Source organism: Canis lupus, chromosome 2 (genome assembly GCF_048164855.1).
Source record: "Canis lupus baileyi chromosome 2, mCanLup2.hap1, whole genome shotgun sequence".
Lineage (NCBI taxonomy): Eukaryota > Metazoa > Chordata > Mammalia > Carnivora > Canidae > Canis > Canis lupus.
In genome coordinates this window covers 13,776,039-13,797,856 of record NC_132839.1, presented here as the reverse complement: position 1 = coordinate 13,797,856, position 21,818 = coordinate 13,776,039, and the positions used below count along the sequence as shown (strand labels likewise).

The following is a 21,818-nucleotide window of genomic DNA, read 5'->3' as shown; positions in this document are numbered from 1 at the left end:
CATGTCTCTGGGCCTTTGCATATACTGTTTTCTCTCCCAGAAGAACATTCTTGTCTCCCCATTCCTTCGATTTACTGCTGTTCATTCTTCAGATCTCAGTGTGCCCACTGCTTGCTCCAGGAAGCTCTCCCTTACCCCAGGATAGGTTGGATGCCTACCTGAGTGTTTAAGAATAATATCCTCTACTTACCTTCTTTTGATATACTGAAGTACTGTTCTACTTATGTCTATCCTCACATTAGATATATTCCCCATTTAAGGTAGAGATCATGGCCTCTATGAATCATTTTTGTGAGCTTAGCACCCAGTAGGCACCCAAAAAATGTTTTAAATGAATAAATTTTAGTTTGTAACAAGGTGACTCAGTTTCAGATCTCACTGTAAAAAGTTTTAGAAAAATAGCATTCAAATCCTGGTGAAATAAAACCTTCCTTTTTCCTTCACTTGTAAGTATTCTTAATAAAGGGAAATATGCAAAATATACTGCAATATAATTGGTTTAATCTGGAGCTGGAACTGAGCCAATAGATGATGAAAGCAGTGTCTGTTGCTTCCTCTTCTCAAATGTTACTGCCCTTGCTGCTACTGCTGCCGTTGCTATTTTAATATCTGGCAGTTCAGGTTTTGAGAGTCCACATTGAAAATGTTCTGTCCTCACAAAAAATTATTGACCCTGAGGATGGTTGGGTCATGTTGGTTCCTAAGGCTCCAGCAAGAAGCGCTCTTATTTTAATTTGTTTCTATTCTCAAAAGAAATATTAGCAGAGATGGTGACTACAGAGGCTTATTTTTTGCCATATGACTTTAGTACAGTGTGTTATCTTGGTGGTTTGGTGGTTTGTTAAATCTATAGTATATTTCCATGTGTTCTAATGCTAGGGTTCCTGGGTTAGTCCATTTGTTCAATCAAATATAGGAGTTTTATTTGATCAACATATTTGTCACTTTTCCCCACATACATGAATTTTGAATGATTAATAGTTGTGAATAAGAAGGTGTGCCAGTTTTTCAAGCTGCATATTGAGGAAATTACACTAAAATAGTGTCTCCTTCTCCCTTCTCTTCCCTTTCCCCTCTTTTTCCTTCCCTATGCTCTCTCTCATCCACATCCTACTCGGACCTAAGCTCTTTAACTATAGGAAATCTTTATAGTCAATCTAATTTGAAACATTCATGGTATCACTGTGCCAGAATGTATCTGCAACTAAAAGACCTGTCATTGTCTTTGAATGAAAGGCATTTGGAAAAAAAGAATAAGGAAGGGCATATAATTAAAATATTTATCATGTGCCATCCTCTGCTCTTGCCTTTTTCCCCCTCTAATAAAATAAAGGAGAATAAAGGTTATTGGAGAAAGGAATGCTTTTGAACGAGAGGGGATGTAGTTCAGCTGCGTGTATCATGCTAACCTACTGGAACAAGCTACACAGGAAATTTTTCAACTTTGTTGTAAGAACTTGTTTTTTTGTTTCTGTGTTTTAATGTTTCTGTATAAAACAGTAGTTGATTTTCATAACTTATTGACAAATGGTTTTTAAAATCACTACTAAATTACTTCATCTGGGCTTCTGCCATATAAGATTGGAGTTACTCTTTTTTAATGCTCAATGGACTGTGAAAATTGAACTCTTAATCTGTTAATGATTATGATAAATTAAAAACATATGAGGGTAGCCTCATCCACATTTAAGCTGTAGGATGTAGTTACCTCCCTTGTGTGCAAAGCTTTTATTTTTTAATACCTGTGGTTTTAAGGTCCTTCATTCTGGATCATTCAGAAGACCTAAAAAAGACTAATATGTTGATTCTTTAAATGATAATTCTCCTCTCTGTGCTGTTGGCTGCACTGCTCCATATCCTGTCATCGAGACAACAGTAATAATCTCAAGTACTCTCCCAGCTGCCCTCCTGCTTTCTACCGTCTGGACTTGGCCAAGTTTACAACGTGGCAAATTGCTTATCAGTCAAAATACACTGTATTTCAGTATTTTCCTTGCATCCATCCTGTGGAAGAATTGCCATACCTATCATTTCTTGCCTCCTATTTTGGGAAAGGGAGATTTGGAGCTCTTTAGTCCTTATTCCCAAGGCCCTTTTTTGATAAAAGCTCTGTGGTTTGAAATTATGTTTGGTGACCTGGAGAACGTCGATATTTTTGCCATAGTTAATGATAAAGTTAATTTCATTAGTCCTTGCTTTGTTAAAATGTCTCCAACCTGGAGCAGCTACTTTGTCCTCACAATTATTCCTTAGAACTGCATTCTGCTCTATGAAAAGGAAAAAAATCCTATTACTGTAGTTGATCTTTACCATCTGCTGCTGTATCAGCCATAAAACAGAAATTGATATGGAATTTTTTAGTGAAAAAGACTGATTATCTGATATGTCATGTTAAGACCTGATCAGAACGTAAGCCCTTTCCATATTAAACATCCTCTGTAGTTTCAGTAGAATTGGAGTAACTAGGTATTAAGAGAATCTGATAAATTTTAATAATTCCTGCTTTTGAAGTTGATAGATCTGAGACTTTAGGTACCAAAGGGTTTAAATGTATTCCTAAAGCATCTTATGTGTAAAAACCATCGTACAGAGTTATTATGATAGTGGAAATTTTAAAACAGCCTACATATTTCTAACTAAGAGATGGCTTAAACTGTGGTAAGTCTTTAAATGGAATTTATGAAGATATTTGAATACTGTGCCTTGAAGACAGTGGAAAAAATGACTGGGGGTGGAATCTGATAGATAAAGCAGTATAAAAATAAATGCATATCTATCCACTGTGTGAAATATTACATCAATTAAAATGTGTATGGAAAAGTCTGAGCAGGAAATACACTGTACAATGTTTTCATTGAGGTTAGATTATTTTCCTTGTCCCTGTTCCTCTTCTGTAATTTTTAAAAATCAGTACTCCTTACTTTAGAATTGTAAAGAAGGGACAGCTGGGTGGCTCAGCAGTTGAGCTTGAGTGTCTGCCTTCAGCTCAGGGCGTGATCCTGAGTCCAGGGATCAAGTCCCACATCGGGCACCCCGCAGGGAGTCTGCTTCTCCCTCTGCCTGTGTCTCTGCCTCTCTCTGTGTGTCTCTCATGAATAAATAAATAAATAAAATCTTTCAAAAAAAATAAAATTGGAAAGAAAACTTACATTATATACATCTCCAAACCTTATTTAGATTTGTTTTGAAAACATTTACTGTGACATAATTGTTTTGTTTATTTGTTAATTCAGCAAGTATTTTTTGGGTACCTGCTTGGAACATTGTTCTGGGCACTGAGGGGTTAGCAGTAAACAAAATAGTAAGCTGGTGGAACTGTATTCATAAAGAGTAATTCTGAAGATGCTTAGAAGCATACACTTAACATTTATATTAAATCCACGTCTTTGTTGCCAGTTGTAAAGGACATTTCTTGATTAGTAATTTGAAGGATTTTAAAAGTTCCTGCATACATTTTGTAGTCAGATTTTGTAGTAATATTTTTTGTAGTCATATATTTTATGACTACTTTTTTTTTTTAAGATTTTATTTATTTATTCATGATAGACAGAGAGAGAGAGAGGCAGAGACACAGGCAGAGGGAGAAGCAGGCTCCGTGCCAGGAGCCTGACGTGGGACTCGATCCCAGGTCTCCAGGATCGCGCCCTGGGCCAAAGGCAGGCGCCAAACCGCTGAGCCACCCAGGGATCCCCATTATGACTACTTTTTAATTGAAATGATTTTATATAAATTTCCAACAGTTATTTCAGCATTTATATATACATAATGGTAGGGACCCCAAAAATGCATATCACTTTTCCTATTACTTTAACTGAGTAAGAGTTTACTTGTGCTTAAAGAGATCTTAATCCTTCCTAATGTTTGTTTTTGCTAGCTTTGAATTATGTGACTTCTCCAAATGGCTTCGTTTATTCTTCCGCCACCAATGTAATGAAAGACAGAGATGGAACACATTTTATGTGGTTCTCTCACCGTCTTCCCTGCTTTCTCACCCTGCACACTCCTGCCCTTTCTTCCTGTTTCTCTCCTCTAGCTCCGCTGAACTTGGAGCCAGTTCAATGCACAGACACCATGTATACTTTGTCTTTGGGCCTTAGACACTTAGGGTCCCTTGTCACTTGCTTAAAACACCCATATATCTTGAACTCTCAATGTGGGTGTCATTTCTTCCCAGAAACCTCTCCTAACATCTCCTAGGTGGTGAAGCATTCCTTCTGTGTTCTTCCATGCAATGGCATATTTTCTTTGTCCATCAGTAACATTTATATGATACTCTCCTTGCTGGCTACGTTAGACTGTAAGACCTGTGAAAGAAGGGTCATTTCTGTCTTGTTCACTATTAAATAAATGTTAAATGAATGAGTGGTGATCTTTGCTAACATTAAAATAACTGCACTAGGAGGCAGACATTTAGTTTCTTAGAATGATTAAATGTAAAAATATACTATAGTCACTTTGAAACAAACAAAACGTCTATTTAATACTTTTTCCTCCCTTGTTATCTCATCACATCTCTCTCTTTTTTTTCCTGTATTAGGTGTCATCAATCTTACAGAAGAAGTGCAGTGGATCAAAGTCAATACAAACATGAATGGCTATTATATTGTACACTATGGGGATGATGACTGGGAAGCACTAATCAAACAGCTGAAAACAAATCCTTATGTCCTAAGTGACAAAGACCGAGCCAACCTCATCAACAACATCTTTGAACTTGCAGGGTACATACAGTGTGCTTGGTTTGGGTTTGTTGGTTGGTTTGTTTTTAAATGAGTGTGTTGTAGAAAAGAACACTTAAAAAAAAAAAAAAAAACAATTAAATAGTGTGTATTGACTGTTAGGTATTATTCATTTTGGATGATTAGGAAGATATAAGATATAATTCCTCCCTTCGAGGGTGTTATAATCTATATAGAAACATCCACTACAAAATATTGAACAGTTAAATAACAAGGTTTAAATAATGTCTTAAGATTTGGTGATACCAACAGGTAAGACACATGTTTGCTGAATAAATTAATGTAGGAGTTCAGACTCTATTTCATGAGAGAATTCTTTTCAAGGAGCATTTAATTTAGGCATGAAGCTTAGTGCTTACCCACTGGTTTGAGTGATGTCTCAGAGTTGAGGCCTTCTTATTTGTGTCTAGCTTGCCTCCCAACCACTCCAGGCATTATAGAATCTCACAACCAAGTATGGCGGTGACCTTGTGTGTAGATAGCCTCAGAATAGTAAGGTTACCAACTTGGATTGTTAATGGGGCTAGAGACACATGGGATATTCTGACTGTTTTGACCTTCTTATTTTGGTTTATTTTTTATGAAGTGACCTTAGAGCATCTGAGCCATCATTGTTTTGATTTCTCTTAAATGGTTAATTTTTAAAATATATTCACCATAAATTCACAGTGAATCTTGCTGTACCAAGTTTGACAAATTCCTCTACAAATAGCAAAATATTTTCTTTTTGATTCAGAACCTTTTTATGTCACATATCCTCATCTGGTAAATACAAGTCATAAATAAATAAAATGAGGCTCTTCATCTTTTCTCCCCTAAGACATTGCAATACTTTCCATGAGTCAGTAGCAATTTACAGGTAACTTAGAAAATAAAACCTGAGCTATTATTTATCTTTCTCATGAAATGTATCTTTAACCTTGGGTCATACACATGAACTTAAGATAATAATGTTTAGTCTAACTTTACAGAATGCCACTCTAAGCTTAAATTGTAGTTCTCCAAGACTCATCATCTATTCATAAAGTGTCTCTACATGCATATAGATTTTATCTCCCTCATCATATTGACTTTTCTGTTCTTTTACCTGTTAGCCTAGGCAAGGTATCTCTTCGAAGGGCCTTTGATTTGATTGATTACCTTGGAAATGAGACCTGTACTGCACCCATCACTGAAGCCCTGTTCCAGACGGGCCTCATCTATAACCTCCTTGAAAAGCTGGGATACATGGATCTGGCCTCAAGAGTAGTGGTAAGTCTGCCTTATTGCTAGCGTGTCTTTGTTGCTCGCCTTTAATGTCATTCACAGTTCCATTTGGCAGAGTAATAGACTGAAAAAAGCAACCAGTTATATTCCCTTTTCTTCACTTTCTTAGGTATGAAATCTTTACTTTGAATCATAATCTCATTGCTTACCAGGAAGAGGTGATAAAAGACTTAGCATAACATGGTCTTGTTTGAATATCAAAATAAGGACTTCTGACACTGCTGTCAAAATGAGGTCACAGGAAAAGAAAACTTCTCTATTCAAATTCCAGTTTATTTTTATATAATAAATGCTTGAAGTAGGTCCTTTTCCAATGTGGTGTTCCACATTGATTCCCTAGTGGTCATTATGAAATGACAGTTATGTTTGTATTGAGATTATTCTGTTTTAGGAGTCCTTGCTGATAACTTTCTTAGGGAGGATGATGCAGGTGGATATATTTCTCTGCAAAGTGCTAAAGGAGTCTTGGTATTGGTGACTGCTTTCCCTTTTTTAAAACCAGTTGCCTAATTAGTATTAAATTAGGTTTAATACTAACCTTTCAGTATTAAACTGTTGGCAGAGTATTTAAAAGGTCGGGAGGAAGAGATGAATTCTTTGTTTCATCTCATTCTCTGAATAAGCACATTCTGACAATAGGGTTTGCTTTAGAAACCAGTCAGGTTTGGGGATCCCTGGGGGGCTCAGTGGTTTAGCGCCTGCCTACGGCCCAGGACGTTATCCTGGAGACCCGGGATCGAGTCCTGCGTCAGGCTCCCTGCATGGAGCCTGCTTCTCCCTCTGCCTGTGTCTCTGCCTCTCTCTCTCTCTCTGTCTCTCATGAATAAATAAATAAAATCTTAAAAAAAAAAAAAAAAAAAAAAAGGAAAGAAATCCATCAGGTTTTCCAGGGACCTGGCCAAAGGCAGCTTTCAGAAAAAGCAAGAAAGTATTGAACCAGAAATTAGAATGTCTTCTGGGTTTCAGTGTCCTCACTGGTCAAAAGATGTGGTTGGATTATATCTTTTTTTTAAGCCACTTCCCTTCTGCCTCTTATTAGTTAGTCTACTGCACATCCTCTGTGATGAGTTCTCCCATCACACACTATTCTCAGTGGGGGAAGGCAAGCCCAGCTGGTGGGCCATAAGAACTTGAGAAGCACCTTTTCCCCCAAGTGTCTGTTCTGACCCCAAAAGAGCCACACCTACCTAACCCATAAGCATGATGCTTAAATTAGATGATTTCTGAGGTCTTTTTTTTTTTTTATTGGAGTTCAATTTGCCAACATATAGTATAACACCCAGTGCTCATCCCGCCAAGTGTCCCCCTCAGTGCCTGTCACCCAGTGACTCCATCCCCCCGCCCGGCCCCCTTCCACTACCCCTTGTTTATTTCCCAGAGTTAGGAGTCTCTCATGTTCTGTCTCCCTCACTGATATTTTAACTCATTTTCTCTCCTTTCCCCTTTATTCCCTTTCACTATTTTTATATTCTCCAAATGAATGAGACCATATAATGTTTGTCCTTTTCCGATTGACTTACTTCACTCAGCATAATACCCTCCAGTTCCATCCACGTCGAAGCAAATGGTGGGTATTTGTCGTTTCTAATGGCTGAGGAATATTCCATTGTACACATAAACCACATCTTCTTTATCCATTCATCTCTCGATGGACACTGAGGCTCCTCCCACAGTGTGGCTATTGTGGACATTGCTTCTAGAAACATCGGGGTGCAGGTGTCCCGGCGTTTCACTAGATCTGTATCTTTGGGGTAAATCCCCAGCAGTGCAATTGCTGGGTTGTAGGGCGGATCTATTTTTAACTCTGAGGAACCTCCACACAGTTTTCCAGAGTGGCTGCACCAGTTCCCATTCCCACCTCTTGCCCTTGCAAGAGGGTTCCCCTTTCTCCACATCCTCTCCAACATTTGTGGTTTCCTGCCTTGTTAATTTTCCCCATTCTCACTGGGGTGAGGTGGTATCTCATTGTGGTTTGGATTTGTATTTCCCTGATGGCAAGTGATGCGGAGCATTTTCTCATGTGCTTTTGGCATGTCTATGTCTTCCTCTGTGAAATTTCTGTTCATGTCTTTTGCCCATTTCATGATTTGATTGTTTCTTTACTGTTGAGTTTAATAAGTTCTTTATAGAACTTGGATACTAGCCCTTTATCTGATATGTCATTTGCAAATATCTTCCTCCATTCTGTAGGTTGTCTTTTAGTTTTGTGGACTGTTTCTTTTGCTGTGCAGAAGCTTCTTATCTTGGTTAAGTCCCAATGATTCATTTTTGCTTTTGTTTCCCTTGCCTTCATAGATGTGTCTTGCAAGAAGTTGCTATGGCCAAGTTCAAAAAGGGTGTTGCCTGTGTTCTCTAGGATTTTGATGGATTCTTGTCTCACATTTAGATCTTTCATCCATTTCTGAGATCTTTTCTAATTAAGATTTTTATCATTCTTCTATATCATGAGGCTATCTGTTACCATCCTTAATAAAAACCAGTGTCTTCTGAATGTGACTCAGCCCATAGTAAATGCTGAGCAAGCAAATCAGTGAAACACACCAGAAACGGGCACATTTCAGTGCTTATTATATTCTGCATACCATACTTAAGTGCTTAACGTAGATTACTTTGTTCAGGCCTCACACAATGCCTGATAGATATTTCCACCCCCATTGGCTAGATGGGAGACTAAATAACTTCCCCCAAGTCACTTACCTAGGGAATTATAAAGCTGAGCTTTAAACCCAGATTAGTTCCACTCTGAAGCCCACTGTTTGTGTTATGTTGCTGTATTTTAAATTAATTTGTATTCTAGGAATGTCATCTTTCAAAGGATACCTTTTTCTTGGAAGAATCAAGGCTGTTTCCTTGCCGCTATCATTTTTTTTAAACTGAGATTTTAAATTAAAATAATTTGAAATACTTGTATACCATTTGTTTTAAGTTTTAAAATGACAGACCTTCACCTAATTCCCTTGAAAATAAAATTGTCAATATTTGAGATTTCTTTTATATCCAAAATGTTAATAAAATTTTTTTTACAATATTTGTGCATTTCGGAGAAATATGTAAATAACCTATTAGTCCCTTTAGGGCAAACTTAGAATCCAGAACGGACTTTGTACTGTTAATATATGAAAGAGATTGTCCATTTAGTAGCCACTTCAGCTGCCATAGATGGACATTTGAGTTGTTTGCAGTTTGGAGCTATTAGAATAGCATTGCTGGGACTATTCTCATATATATCTTTGGTGAATATCTGTATACATTTATATGGGCTATGTGTCTGGAAGTGGAATTGTTGAGTCATAACATTTATAGTTAACACTGTACTATCACATCATTGCTCAACATTATGTCAGTTTGTGCTCCATTAGCGTATGAGAATTTGAGTTTTAATTTGGCTCTATATCCTTGTCAACACTTCGTATTAATAGTAATCTTTTTACTTGTAGCCATTCATATGGATGCATACTTGTATTGCAATTTTGGCTTTAATTTGTATTTCCCTAACGACTAGTGAAGATGAATTCCTTTTGATTTGTTTATTGACCATCGGAGATACACTTTTGTTAAGTGTTCAAGTCTAAGGATTTTTTTCTCTTGGATTTTTTGCCTTTTTCTGATTGATTTGTAGAGCTCTTTATATATTCAAGATAAGAGTCCAAATATCTTCTCCCTTCTGGCTTACTTTTTCACTCTCTTAATGACGTTTTTTGATTAATATAAATTCTTAATTTTTGTGTATGAAATCTGCGAACCCAAAGTTATTCTCCTTTGTTCTCTTCTGAAAACTATTATTTTACCTTACACATTTAGATCTATGATCCATCTGGAATTGATTTTTGTGTATGGTATGAGTTAGACACAAAGATTTATTTTTTTGATATGGCCATCCAGTTGATCCAGCACCAGTGTGCTTCATTGTATGTATAGATTTTTTTATTATTGAATTTTATGATTACTTTGGGAGTTATTAGTGCCATATCAAATCAACACCATTTGGGGTAGTAATTTAGTTTCCTAGGGCTGCCATAATAAATTAGTACAAACTTGTTGTCTTAAAACAGCAGAAACGTGTTCTCTCACAGTTCTGGAAGCTAGAAGGCCAAAATTAAGGTATTGGCAGGGCAGATGGATTCCTTCTGAGGGAGAAGCTCTTTCATGCATCTCTTCGAGCTTCAGATGGTTGCCAGCAGTCCTTAGCATTCCTTAGCTTATAAATGCATCACTACAGTTTCTGCCTCTGTCTTTACAAGACATTTTACAGGACATTCTCTCCTTGTTTCTATGTCCAAATTTCCATGTTCTTATTACATAGGCTCCAGTCATTAGATTTAGGCCCACCATAATTCAGTATGACCTTATCTTAAATGTATTACATCTACAAAAACCTGTTCCCAAATAAGTTTACATTCACACATTCTGAGCAGACATGAATTTTGGGAAGACACTATACAACCTAGTATAGGTAGCAATAAATAACTTTAGTCCCTGTCATTCACTTTTTTTTTTTTTAATTATTGAAGGATCATGTTGGTAGTGAATGTATTTTAAGAGTTAGCAGGGTATCCCTGAAGTTCCCACCTAAATTACATGATGGTAGAAGCCGTCTTCCCTCTGCCTCTCTCCAATAACTCTTCTGAGGGCCTAATGTCAGAAAGCACTTGATACTTACCTCAAGCTATCTCTATGCTGTGACACAGATGCTAAATTCAACCTAGGGAGTTAGATGTTTTGAATATTTTCTTTCTGTGATGCAGGAGTAACCGCATCTTCATCCCAGATGATGATTTCCAGTTTCCGGAGAAGTCATGTGTTTATTAAGAACATATCGTCAGGGTGGGGTCCAGGGAATGGGTCCTCGGATGACAAGGGCAGGCTTAGTCAATGTTTGTGAGCCCATGGGCCCATGTACTGCTGTAGATTTTGTGCACTTGATTGTCAGTTAAAAGTCAGGTTAGGGGCAGCCCAGGTGGCTCAGTGGTTTAGCACCACCTTCAGCCTGGGGCATGATCCTGGGGACCCAGGATCGAGTTCCACGTCGGGCTTCCTGCATGGAGTCTGCTTCTCCCTCTGCCTGTGTCTCTGCCTCACTCTTTGTGTGTGTGTGTGTGTGTGTGTGTGTGTGTGTGTGTGTGATGAATAAATAAATAAAATCTTTTTTAAAAAAATAAGGTTAGCTTTAGGTTATCAAGAGGAAGAAACTCTCAAATTCTTAGGGCATTCTCGTACCATCAAAACTCTCAAAATATAAAATCTGACACTAATTAGAGTTGGAAATGGCAGACATTTCTGAGTCCTTGGATCCAATCTTCAAATAGTATTTATGATTAAGACTGATGTCTAATTAATTTTTTATGTTGTCACCAGAGCGTTGTGTACATATATTGGTCATTTTGTTATCTAAGCTGCGCATACCTATATAACACATACATCTATATCACATTTTGTGATGTATACTGTGGTGTTGTGGTCGATAGGGTCTGGAGGCACTATTGAATTGTGTCAGATTGCTCACATCTGACGTTAACATCTGATCCCAGCCATATTCCTGTTTCATCACTTACAAGTTTGTCATTCTTTTACATATGAGGGATTGGTGGGATAAACCTTTTGCAATAAAAGCTGACACTTCACTTTTAAGAAGCCGAGTTGACCCAAGAAAGAACTCCCTGGGCATATCAGTGTAAAATTAAAGCAGTAAATCAAAATGTAATACATTATATAGTGCCACCATCTTTCCTGTCTTTTATTTTTAAAATCATTTTTGTCTAACATTCTTGCATTTTATTGCATACCCAGTGTTTGTAGCTTGTATAACCCATCCGCTTAATTTTTCTCCCCATTTTCCTTTTTCATTTTATGAAATCAGAGGATAGGATTCTATTGTTTAATGAGTTTAAATTAAAAAAAAATAAGTTAAAACCCAGGAAAAGCAAGTTCTATGTGTGAAGCCCTTGCTTCAACATAGAAGCACTTGCTATATGATTTATTAATATTAAAAATATAACCTGGATTACTTATAAAAATGATAAAACAGGAATTATCTAAAAACAGAATTATTTTTAAATTAAAATCTTTTGCTCTGTTATGTTGTCATTTGAAATATATGTAAAAATCAACTCTTTGGGGATTTCATCTTAACAATTTGGTACCAGAAATAACTAGTAAAGTTGCACCCTGTAACTCCAGTGGAATAACTGCTCGTGAGCTAGCCTTAGCAGCTTCAAGTGTCAGGTTTCCCTTGCTGCCAGTACTTTAATGTGCCATTTTCTCCCTACTGGTTTCTGTATATTTTAGTAAATTCTCATTGACATACATTTTTCTCCACTGAGGTTTTAGGGGGTTTTTGTTTGTTTGTTTGTTTGTTTGTTTGTTTAAGTAAAATCTGAAGCTTGTAACTTTTCCCCTACCCTCCTTCTTTTGTTTCTACTTGGCAGTTATGAGTAGATTTGAATTTTCTTTTATTCTTTATTCACTTGGGGTGGTTTGCTATCATGCCATTGAGAATGTCAGGCCAGTGGCAGGCAGCATGTCCGATGCAGCCATGTGTATACAATAGGATCTCCTGCATTGCTTTAATGTTCCTTGGATTATCAGTCACCCTGGCAAGTATTTTTCCACTTCATGTCCTCTCAATGACTCGCAGGCTTTGTTACTCACACATTCCACAAGGTGTCTGTTCTCTATTTTATCGCTTTTGAAGCAAACAAAAGCGAGTTGACATGTTATCACAAACTTTGAGTCCTTCTCCTTGCACAGATTTCTTTTATTTCGTTCTCGGAGCTCCACAGGAGACTTATTTTCAGAAGGTCTGTTGAGAAAATGACTTCAGCAGTTCAAAATTCTCCGACTAGGATTCATTTTAGGTATTGACAGTGGTACTCTGGAAGAATAGGATGCTACGTGAAGAACTTGAACATATTTTCTGGGGTGTACGAGTATTGTAAACCAATGAATCTAACATATGGGTATTCTCTGTACTATTCGTGTTGCTTTGCTTTACTACAGGTCTGAAAAATTTTTCAATAGAGTTGAGGGTGAGGAAATAACTATAAACAACTATTCTTGCCTGCACACCTCATTTTCTTGCTAATTTGATTAATTTGTTAGATCATCAAGCTAGTTAATATTTTAAGTATTCCTTTAATACTGCCTTCAGAAGCATTTAAACATCTACCTATCAGTAAAGAAGTATATTTTTCTCTCATTGTTTTATGGATTTATGGAGTCTAAAGTTATGAGGTCAGAAAGTTCCAGCTTGCTTCCAGCAGTGGCTATGGGCAGGAAAATACCTTCTCAGTCTTCTCACTGAGTACATAGAGAAGACAGGCTCTCCACTGCAATGAAGTCATTAATTCTTTCTGTGTTACGTAATTAAGAGTCCGCCTTGGCTATAGCGGCCTACGTATAGTCTTGGTTATTGAATGGCTTCACCCCAGTTGCACGTGGGCTTCATATGTCAGTTGAAATTTATTGAGTAATACCTAAGCCCTCCTCTTTTTCCTCCTTGATAAATATTGGGGGTAAAAAAGATCTAGCCATCCTGATTTTTCTGATTGTCCTAATTCTTGTTAACAATTCATCTCTCTAGACCAGGGTATTTAAATTACTTCGAACCCAAATCCAACAGCAAACCTGGACTGATGAAGGCACCCCATCTGCCCGAGAGCTTCGATCACTCTTGCTCGAATTTGCTTGCACCCACAGCCTAGAGAACTGCAGCACTGCTGCCATGAAGCTGTTTGATGATTGGATGGCATCCAATGGAACTCAAAGGTGACATGTCATTCAACTCAAATGAACTCTGGTCCTCTTCCTTACCTTTATATCACATACTGAAACCAGGATCTTTTCATCCTGGGTCATAAATGTTACAAAACTGAGTGTTAATGTAGGTCAATTCTGTGTACTCGCATTGTCAAACAAGACTGTTTTTCCAAATTGTAGTAAAATACATAAAACAGGGTTTATCCTAACATGTTTTAAGTGTACAGTTCGGTAGTGTAAGTATACTACACATTGCAACAAATCTCCAGAACTTTTTATCTGGGAAAACTAGAATTGCTTACCCTGACGACTGTCCGTTTTCCCCAGCCCCCAGCAGCCACCATTTTATTTTCTGCTCTAAATACCTTATGTGAGTGAAATGTACAGTATTTGTCTTTTTTCCGATTGGCTTGTTTCAGTCAATGTGATGTCCTCAAGGTTTGTCCGTGTTGTAGCGTGTGTTAGAATGTCCTTCCTTTTTAAGGCTGAATGTATTCATTGTGTGTACACACCATATTTTGTTTATTCATTCATCCATTGATAGACATTTGAGTTGCGTCCACCTTTTGGCTTTTACAAATGATGCTGCTATGAGCTTAGGTATACAAATACCTCTTCAAGGCTCTGCTTTCGATTCTTTCAGATGTCTACATAGAAGTGATATTGCTACATCCTATGGTAGTTCTATTTTTAATTTTTTGAAGTAATAACCATATTGTTTTCCATAGTGGTTGCACCATTTTACATTCCCACCAATAGGGCACAAGAGTTCCACTTTCTTCATATCCTCACCAATGCTTGCTGTTTTCTGCTTTTTTAATAGCAGCCACCTAAATGGGTGTGAGCTGCCCAACAAATCTCTCTTAATTTAGGGATATAACATAGCAGGTAGAGTTAACTAACTAGTAGACATGTCTTTGATGATGACTGGTTCTCTCCATATTCCTTACTGGGCGTTATGGAAATAGATTCAAGCATCAGATGAGAGTTGGCGTGGGAGATTTGGATGACCTGTTGGGGTCCTTTCCAGCTCTGAGATCTTAATAAGGCCAGAAAACTGTGCTGCTTCCCCTCTTTTTGCTGTTCCCCTCACACCTGCTTCTGTATTTCTACCATGGAACTTACCACACTATGTGGTAATACATTTATTTATTCTGTATGTTGTAATAGCCTCTGAGTTCCTAGAGGGCAGAGACTGGGTCTCATTCTTCCCTTCCCCGGCTTCCAGCCAGTTGTCCGCCTGGTTCTTGGTGGGTGTTCAGCGAAAAATTATGGCACTTAGTTGAACTGATACTCTGTTTTATAGTCACACCACCAGGAAAGTAGCAGCCCACTGAATTAAATATTTTCTTGAGTAGGAGTTATAAAGACTCTTCTGTTACCTGCTCTGGCCCCGCAAGCACCACTAGTCAATTCCTTGCCTTTGTACTCAGGATTTTTTTTTCCTTGTTTTTCTCATATTTGTACCTTTCTTACAGCCTACCTACTGATGTCATGAGTACTGTGTTCAAGGTTGGAGCAAAAACTGAGAGAGGCTGGTCATTCCTGTTAAGCAAATATGTCTCTGTAGACTCTGAAGCAGAGAAGAATAAAATACTTGAAGCTCTTGCCAGCTCAGAGGATGTACGGAAACTTTACTGGTATGAAGCCATCCAAGGAATTTGATATGTAGAAATACCAAAAGCATAAAAGCATTGTGCTCCTAAGTTTGAGCTCATTTTCTCTGGGATCTCCTTTTTTCTCCCTTTACTTGTGGGGCAGCCTTGTCTTGGATGGTTTGGGGAGGAGCCCGCATGTGTTGGGCTCCCATTATAAAGTACTTAACCAGTACCTAAGGAAGAGGAATAAAATGTGGATGTATCTCTCATATGACCCTTCACTTCCACTCTTAGTCTCTCTTCTCTGTTAACAGTGTCAGTCCTGGTGTGTGTATTTACATATTGAATGTAGGTGTATACTATACCCAGTGTTCTGTAACATTCTTTGTAGTGAATGATCAGTCTTTGAGATTTGCCATGTTCGTTCATAAAGCTTATTTCATTCGTTTTTAAGGCTACACAGCATTCCAAAGTATGGCCCTTTCATAATTTAATCTATCACATTTGTTGGGCATTTGGGTTTTTTCCCCCATTAAAAATAATTTTGCATTCTTTTGAGGGTATGTGCTTTCCCCTAGAAGCAGATATTATAACATGATAGATGAGAATTGCATTTGTGTAAGTACCAGGCTTTAGTATTTATAAGCTACACTATTGCATCAATTTTACTTAACCTCAGTTCCTTAGACTGTAAAATGGAGAAAGGTAATGATTACCTATTTCAACCATTCTTGTGTCAAGATTTTAGAACATAATCTAGTACATAGGAAGTATCCATAAGTGTTAACTATTAATATTAAAAGCATATTCTAAAATGTATCGTGCTTTCATACATATTCTTGCTAATACATATTCTAAAATGTATCAGCTTTTTAAGAATAGTAATATTACCAGGATGCCTGGGTGGCTCAGTGGTTGAGCGTCTGCCTTTGACTCAGATCGTGATCCCAGAGACCTAGAGTTGAGTCCTGCATCACACTCCCTCTAGGGAGCCTGCTTCTCCCTCTCTCTCTGCCTCTCTCTCTGTGTCTCTCTTGAATAGGTAAATAAAATCTAAAAATAAAAAATAAAAAAGAATGGTAATATACCTATCTACTCAAATAAAATAAGGTTTTTAACAACAACAAAAAAATCCAGTCTTCTGAGTTATAGTAAATTCTACTTGAATTTATTCCCTAAATGTCCTTACTACTATTTATTATTATGTGACAGTATACTTAAGTCCTTATGTAAGTGGTGACTTCTCCCTTCATTTAAAAAAATGACAAGTTTTCAATTTATCGGTCAATCTTAGACCAGCCTGAAACTTACATCCTTTGAATTGCTTCAGAACTTTCATTAAGAGACTGGCACTTATTTTAAGTCCAGTGATCACTTCATGATGAATAATTGTTTTTGGAAACTAAATCTGCTTTGCTCTTCAGGTTAATGAAAAATAGCCTCAGTGGAGATATCATCCGAACACAAAAGCTGTCATTTATCATTAGAACAGCTGGCCAACATTTTCCTGGACACTTGCTGGCATGGGATTTTGTCAAAGAGAACTGGGACAAGCTCGTGCAGAAGTAAGTTTCTACTTATTTTCTACTAATTTTTAACTAATTTTCAGTATTCTCCGGTTCTGCATGTGCAACTGTTCCCAGTGTTGTATTGATTCATAGGATTTAAGATCCGCTGTGAGAGGAAAAGTATATCAGTGACAGCTTAACCAAAACACCCAGAAATTTTTACACTTGTAAATGTAATTCCTTAACGTGAGTCGTTGGACAGTGGTGCTCCATTCGGGTACTGTTGAAGCCAACCGTGCTTGACACTTAGGTCACTTCACTTAACGTGGCCATGGACTATTTCACAATAGCTGCTTAGTTACGTGTGTTGAAAAATACCTCTTCGTTGCCAAGAGATTGGATAAGAACTCATACCCGCCTAGACCACACATGGAAGATATTCTTTTTTCTTTCAGAATAATAATGGCGTTTCTAGAGGGGGGTAAGGTGTGGTTTTTGAATCAATTAAATGGATTCATTTATCTGGGTATCCATAACTCCTGCCTTTTTCTGCCCACCTTTCCTTCGCCCTGGTAGTGAGAGTGTGTGTAGGCTTACCTTCTGATTTCCTGAGCTTCCTTACCCAGGAGCAGGCCTCCCACTCTCCCCTTGGCCTGTGTAATGTATAGTCAAGTATTTCCTTTGCGCTCAGGAACTTTGCTTCCCAACAGCTGCCTCATGTTTTTGCTCTTTTTGCTCTTGTATTTGTGTTTCTTCAGGTTTCATCTGGGGTCCTATACCATGCAAAGTATTGTTGCTGGGTCAACGCACCTGTTTTCGACAAAGGCACATTTGTCTGAGGTTGGTTGTATAAAATGTTAGCAGGGAGATTGGGTCACCCTTTCCGCTTTGGCTGCTCAGTCTCAGTGAGACGGTGCCTCGTCACGCCAAATCCTGCCTCCCCCCCCCCCCCCCCGTGTCTGCCTTGGTCAGTGCCAGTCGTTGTGCCCTGGCATTAGTGCTTAAGGGGCCGTTCTTCAGCAAGGAGGACGAATTCTCATGAGGAAGAATTTGGATTCCATTCTCAACTGTATTCCCTCATCGGCCTTACACAAATAATTTTTGGAATTAAGACGAGCATATGCCACCTTTCTTTTTAAGTGGTAATAAAATGGTTTTAAGGAATTCCATTCCAAGGGAATTCCATTCCACTGGGCACTAATTCTAACTTAGATGACTTCATCTACTGTTACTTGGCGGCTTTTTTTTTTCCCCCATTTTAAATTGGAAGAATTTATCCTTGTGGGAGTAAGGGGAACTCATTTTTAAAATGACTTCAGATTTCACCATACGTGATCAGGAACTTGATGTAAATTCTTTGAATAGGAAAGTGCTTTTTGTCTCTACTTCTTTCAAGACATCAGCATAGCCATGACTAAGTTAAAGCTTCTTTGAAAGGGATATTCAGAGTTACCTGTGATTTAGTGTTCTCCTTTTGAAATACTTCTGCGTGCAACTTACAGGTCCAGGCGTTCTTTGAAAATCAGTCAGAGGCAACCTTTCGGCTTCGTTGTGTCCAGGAGGCTTTGGAAGTCATTCAGTTGAACATCCGATGGATGGAGAAGAACCTTAAAACTCTGACGCGGTGGCTGTAGCATGCACAACTGCACCCCATTTTGTTGCCCATTCAGAGAGCTTATTAACTTGGGCTCTGCTGCTTTTGCAAAAAGCCAAGGTGAAGCCAGAATTGCTGCCGAGTTGTTTGCACTCTTAGGAGTTCTAGTTAGCTCAGGGCCCGTCTGTGTAGTTTTCATCTGTCTTTTTCGAATTGTCTTTGGGCAGTACATAGTTATTTATTATACAGAATTATATTCACCTATATGCCAACACCTACAAAAACAATAATTTTTCTACTCTGAAGATACACAAATAGGGGAAGAAATCTGTTGTTTTGGCAGTCTGTTCTCTTTGTTGGTATCCAGAAAATACTGACACAGTGAAACAAGGCAAGACTACCACGGGAGCCGTCATCTTTGCAGGCTGCTGGTTTGTCAGCCATTTGTTGCTTCTCACTGATAGATGTTACTTGAATGTGGTACAAAACTTAGCTTCAAAAACTATGGTAATGAAGTCGATGAATCCTACAACTGTTAGAAAACTGATCTCAGGTGTGCAGATCTACTTTGGTTTGAGGTTTTGATCAATCCTTTATTTTCTGAAACAAAGTTTAAATAAGGTCTATAACTATTATATATTTTTTTTTTCTGCAGAACAGCCAGGTGCTACAGAATTCTTAAATTTTTGTTGTACTGAAAAGCTAAGTAACAAGGACAAAAGATTAAATTTTCCAAATATTTAATACTTATTTTTTCATCTTTTAGGAAAATGTTTCAAACTGAGTTAGCTTCAGTTGAAATTATTTTATTTATGAATTCCAGTACTCTCCAAATCTGTACACCTTTGTCACTCCCTGCTATAGCTATTACCTTGTGTTATAAAGGAATATGTGTACATTTATGGCATTTATGGCAAGCATTTTGTTAATACTGTTGTCTTTTATCATGACTTTATCACTTTTACTAAAAATACAATTAGTTTAAGTTGCCTTTGACATTGCCTGATCATAGACACTTTCTCTGAGAATCATATTCATGTGTAGATTTTCATGTTATATTATAGCTTATATTAGAAGCACATTTTAAAATGGGGTCTTTGAGAAATTGAGCATTTTTATTTAAAGTTCACCATAGTACCTTAAAGGAATAAAGAGAATGTGGGATAGGAATAACCTGATTCAGATTTAATATGGTGGGCTTTGAATTTTTTCTATCTAGACAGTACTTTCTTTAGTTGAAAACCCAGTGGATTTTTGTTTGTTTTGTTTTATTTTGTTCTTATCATGGCCAAACTAACTGATTTAAAGGGATGGCCAAGGAGAGAAAGAAAGAAAAGGGAAGATTTCCAAAACTGTATGGCATTTTCACTCCTTGTAAAGGAGAAATACTGTACTTGAATTTTTTGAGCTATGCAGACTTAATACTTAGATCGTTGAGTTTCTTTGATTCTTAGGGGAAAAGTTTTCTTCCTTATAATTTTGAGTACTTTGTATTTTGTTTGAAAACATCTTTCGTGTACGTAAAAAGGGTAGATACCCATTTGTGAGCACTTAAAACACTCCAGAGAATCAGTGGGAAAGGTCAGCTTTTTTAATTTAGCAGGTATACAGTGGAAATATGTGGGACTGTGTATAAAATTATATTTTACTTTATGAAAGTATTTTTATATAACAAAATTTAAAATGCTGGCATGCTAAAAGGTAGCTTTCTTTAATCCTAATGCGTTTCCCCCCAAGTTAGTCTTTTCTAAACATTTACCTCTGGTTCAGAGTACAAAATATTATATCCTGAGAATCGTAGAATCCTCTAAAGATGTCTTATTGAAGCTGGGCTGATTGTAGGTCCTTATTCCTCTCGTGCTTCAGCAGACGAAAGAGAGTTTAGTTGATATTGGAAGTCAGTGTGTTTTTATATTTTTAGAGTGGGGAAAAATACTAAACTTTTGAGGGGTTTTTTGGTTGCTGGTTTTTTTACCATGTTATATTACCGAATTCCACTTTGATACAGAGTTTAAATTTTGCTACTTCTCAGCATCAGTTGAGATTTTTCAGTTTTTCCTGCCCATCTTTACATTGCTCCTGGAATGTCTGTTAACTCTGCATATGGCAAATCTTGTCTTGAATTATATCATTTTCCCTGACTGTGTGTGTGTGAGTGTGTGCGTGCATGTGTGTGGACAGAGGGTGACGTTTAAGTAAACCCCTATCAAAGCGTGGGCTGCAAGAAGAGGTGACTTGTAATCCATTGCTTGCCGTGTACCCACAACCCGTCCACTCGGCGACCGCACCCCTGCTCGGCTGCCCCTCTCTGGAGGCCTCACCTCCACGTTTGTAGATTCAGCGCCCCCCCACCCCCCCTCAGTTTCCCACGGGATTCCGTAGTTCCCAGCGCCAAGCTAACCCGTCCGTGCGGCGCTTCTGAAGATGAGCTCCGAGCCGGGAGTGCAAGGCCAAGTCACAGAGCACGAGGCGTGACGCGTACAAGCGGCCTCGCTCTCCAGGCCCGCAGCACAGCTGGGCTACTTGAACGGGACGTGGGGGGCACGTGTGCTGGGTTGTTAAGAAAGGGAAACCTGGGGATTTGGACTCGTAGAGAAACCCGCACTTGGAGGCGGAGGTGGGAATCCAAGGAGTCCAGTGTGTTAATGGCAGGATGCCGGATCCTTTAAACCGCAGGTGGGTCAGCGTCCCCCCCCCCCCCCCCCCCAGCTCGGGCCTCCCTCCTCCTCCTCCTTGTTTTCTCTGAGTCCCTGCACGTGAAACCACGTTGCCGTGGCTTGGCTGTCCCTGAACTTTCTCACCATCACAGGTTCTGCTTACTCCTAACACTCTTGGCCGCTCATGTTTCCATTTTACCGCCCTCCAGCAGCCGAAGAGCTGTCAGAAGAGTTCTGGGTACGTAGAGGCTGTGCAGCTGCCTCAGTCTCCCCGGGCACAGAACAGAGTCTTCTCTGAATACCAGAAAGTAAGAAGTGAGGGTCAGGGGCTGAGTGTGTTGCATCACCGGTGGCCTGTTACTGAGCCGTGTCCTCCGCGTCTCCCTGGGACCCCAACGTGCGGTGGTCGCTCGGATTGCTGCATGTTCACGCAACCCCCGTTCATTTGATGGGACTGCAGAGAAGGTGTGTGAGCTCAGGACACGGCATCAGCAAGTCAGCACTTCCAGGGCAGAGTTTGCAAAATGAGGTCTGCGTTTCTTAGGTACGATACAGCTCTTTTTCTCCCCTTTGCCTTTGTTCTTTTCTTTTCTTTTCTTTTCTTTTCTTTTCTTTTCTTTTCTTTTCTTTTCTTTTCTTTTCTTTTCCTTTCCTTTCTTTTCTTTTCCTTTCTTTTCTTTTCTCTTTTCTTTTCTTTCTCT

The 21,818-nt window shown here is 38.5% G+C and overlaps 1 protein-coding gene across 6 annotated transcripts in view; it reads left to right on the top strand.

Moving 5' to 3' along the window:
* The window catches only part of LNPEP (leucyl and cystinyl aminopeptidase), a 111,603-nt gene that overhangs the window by 70,235 nt on the left and 19,550 nt on the right, over positions 1-21,818 (top strand). For 3 of the 6 annotated variants that reach the window (XM_072789668.1, XM_072789660.1, XM_072789678.1), the window contains exons 12-18: positions 4,538-4,721; positions 5,834-5,990; positions 13,585-13,769; positions 15,239-15,400; positions 16,783-16,923; positions 17,625-17,706; positions 18,369-20,701. In XM_072789668.1, the coding sequence (XP_072645769.1) occupies positions 4,538-4,721; positions 5,834-5,990; positions 13,585-13,769; positions 15,239-15,400; positions 16,783-16,923; positions 17,625-17,706; positions 18,369-18,500 (1,043 nt within the window). In that variant the 3' untranslated portion in view covers positions 18,501-20,701. Of the gene's footprint in view, positions 1-4,537; positions 4,722-5,833; positions 5,991-13,584; positions 13,770-15,238; positions 15,401-16,782; positions 16,924-17,624; positions 17,707-18,368; positions 20,702-21,818 lie in introns of those variants that run through there. The other 3 variants (XM_072789708.1, XM_072789688.1, XM_072789698.1) reach the window with 2 other exon arrangements.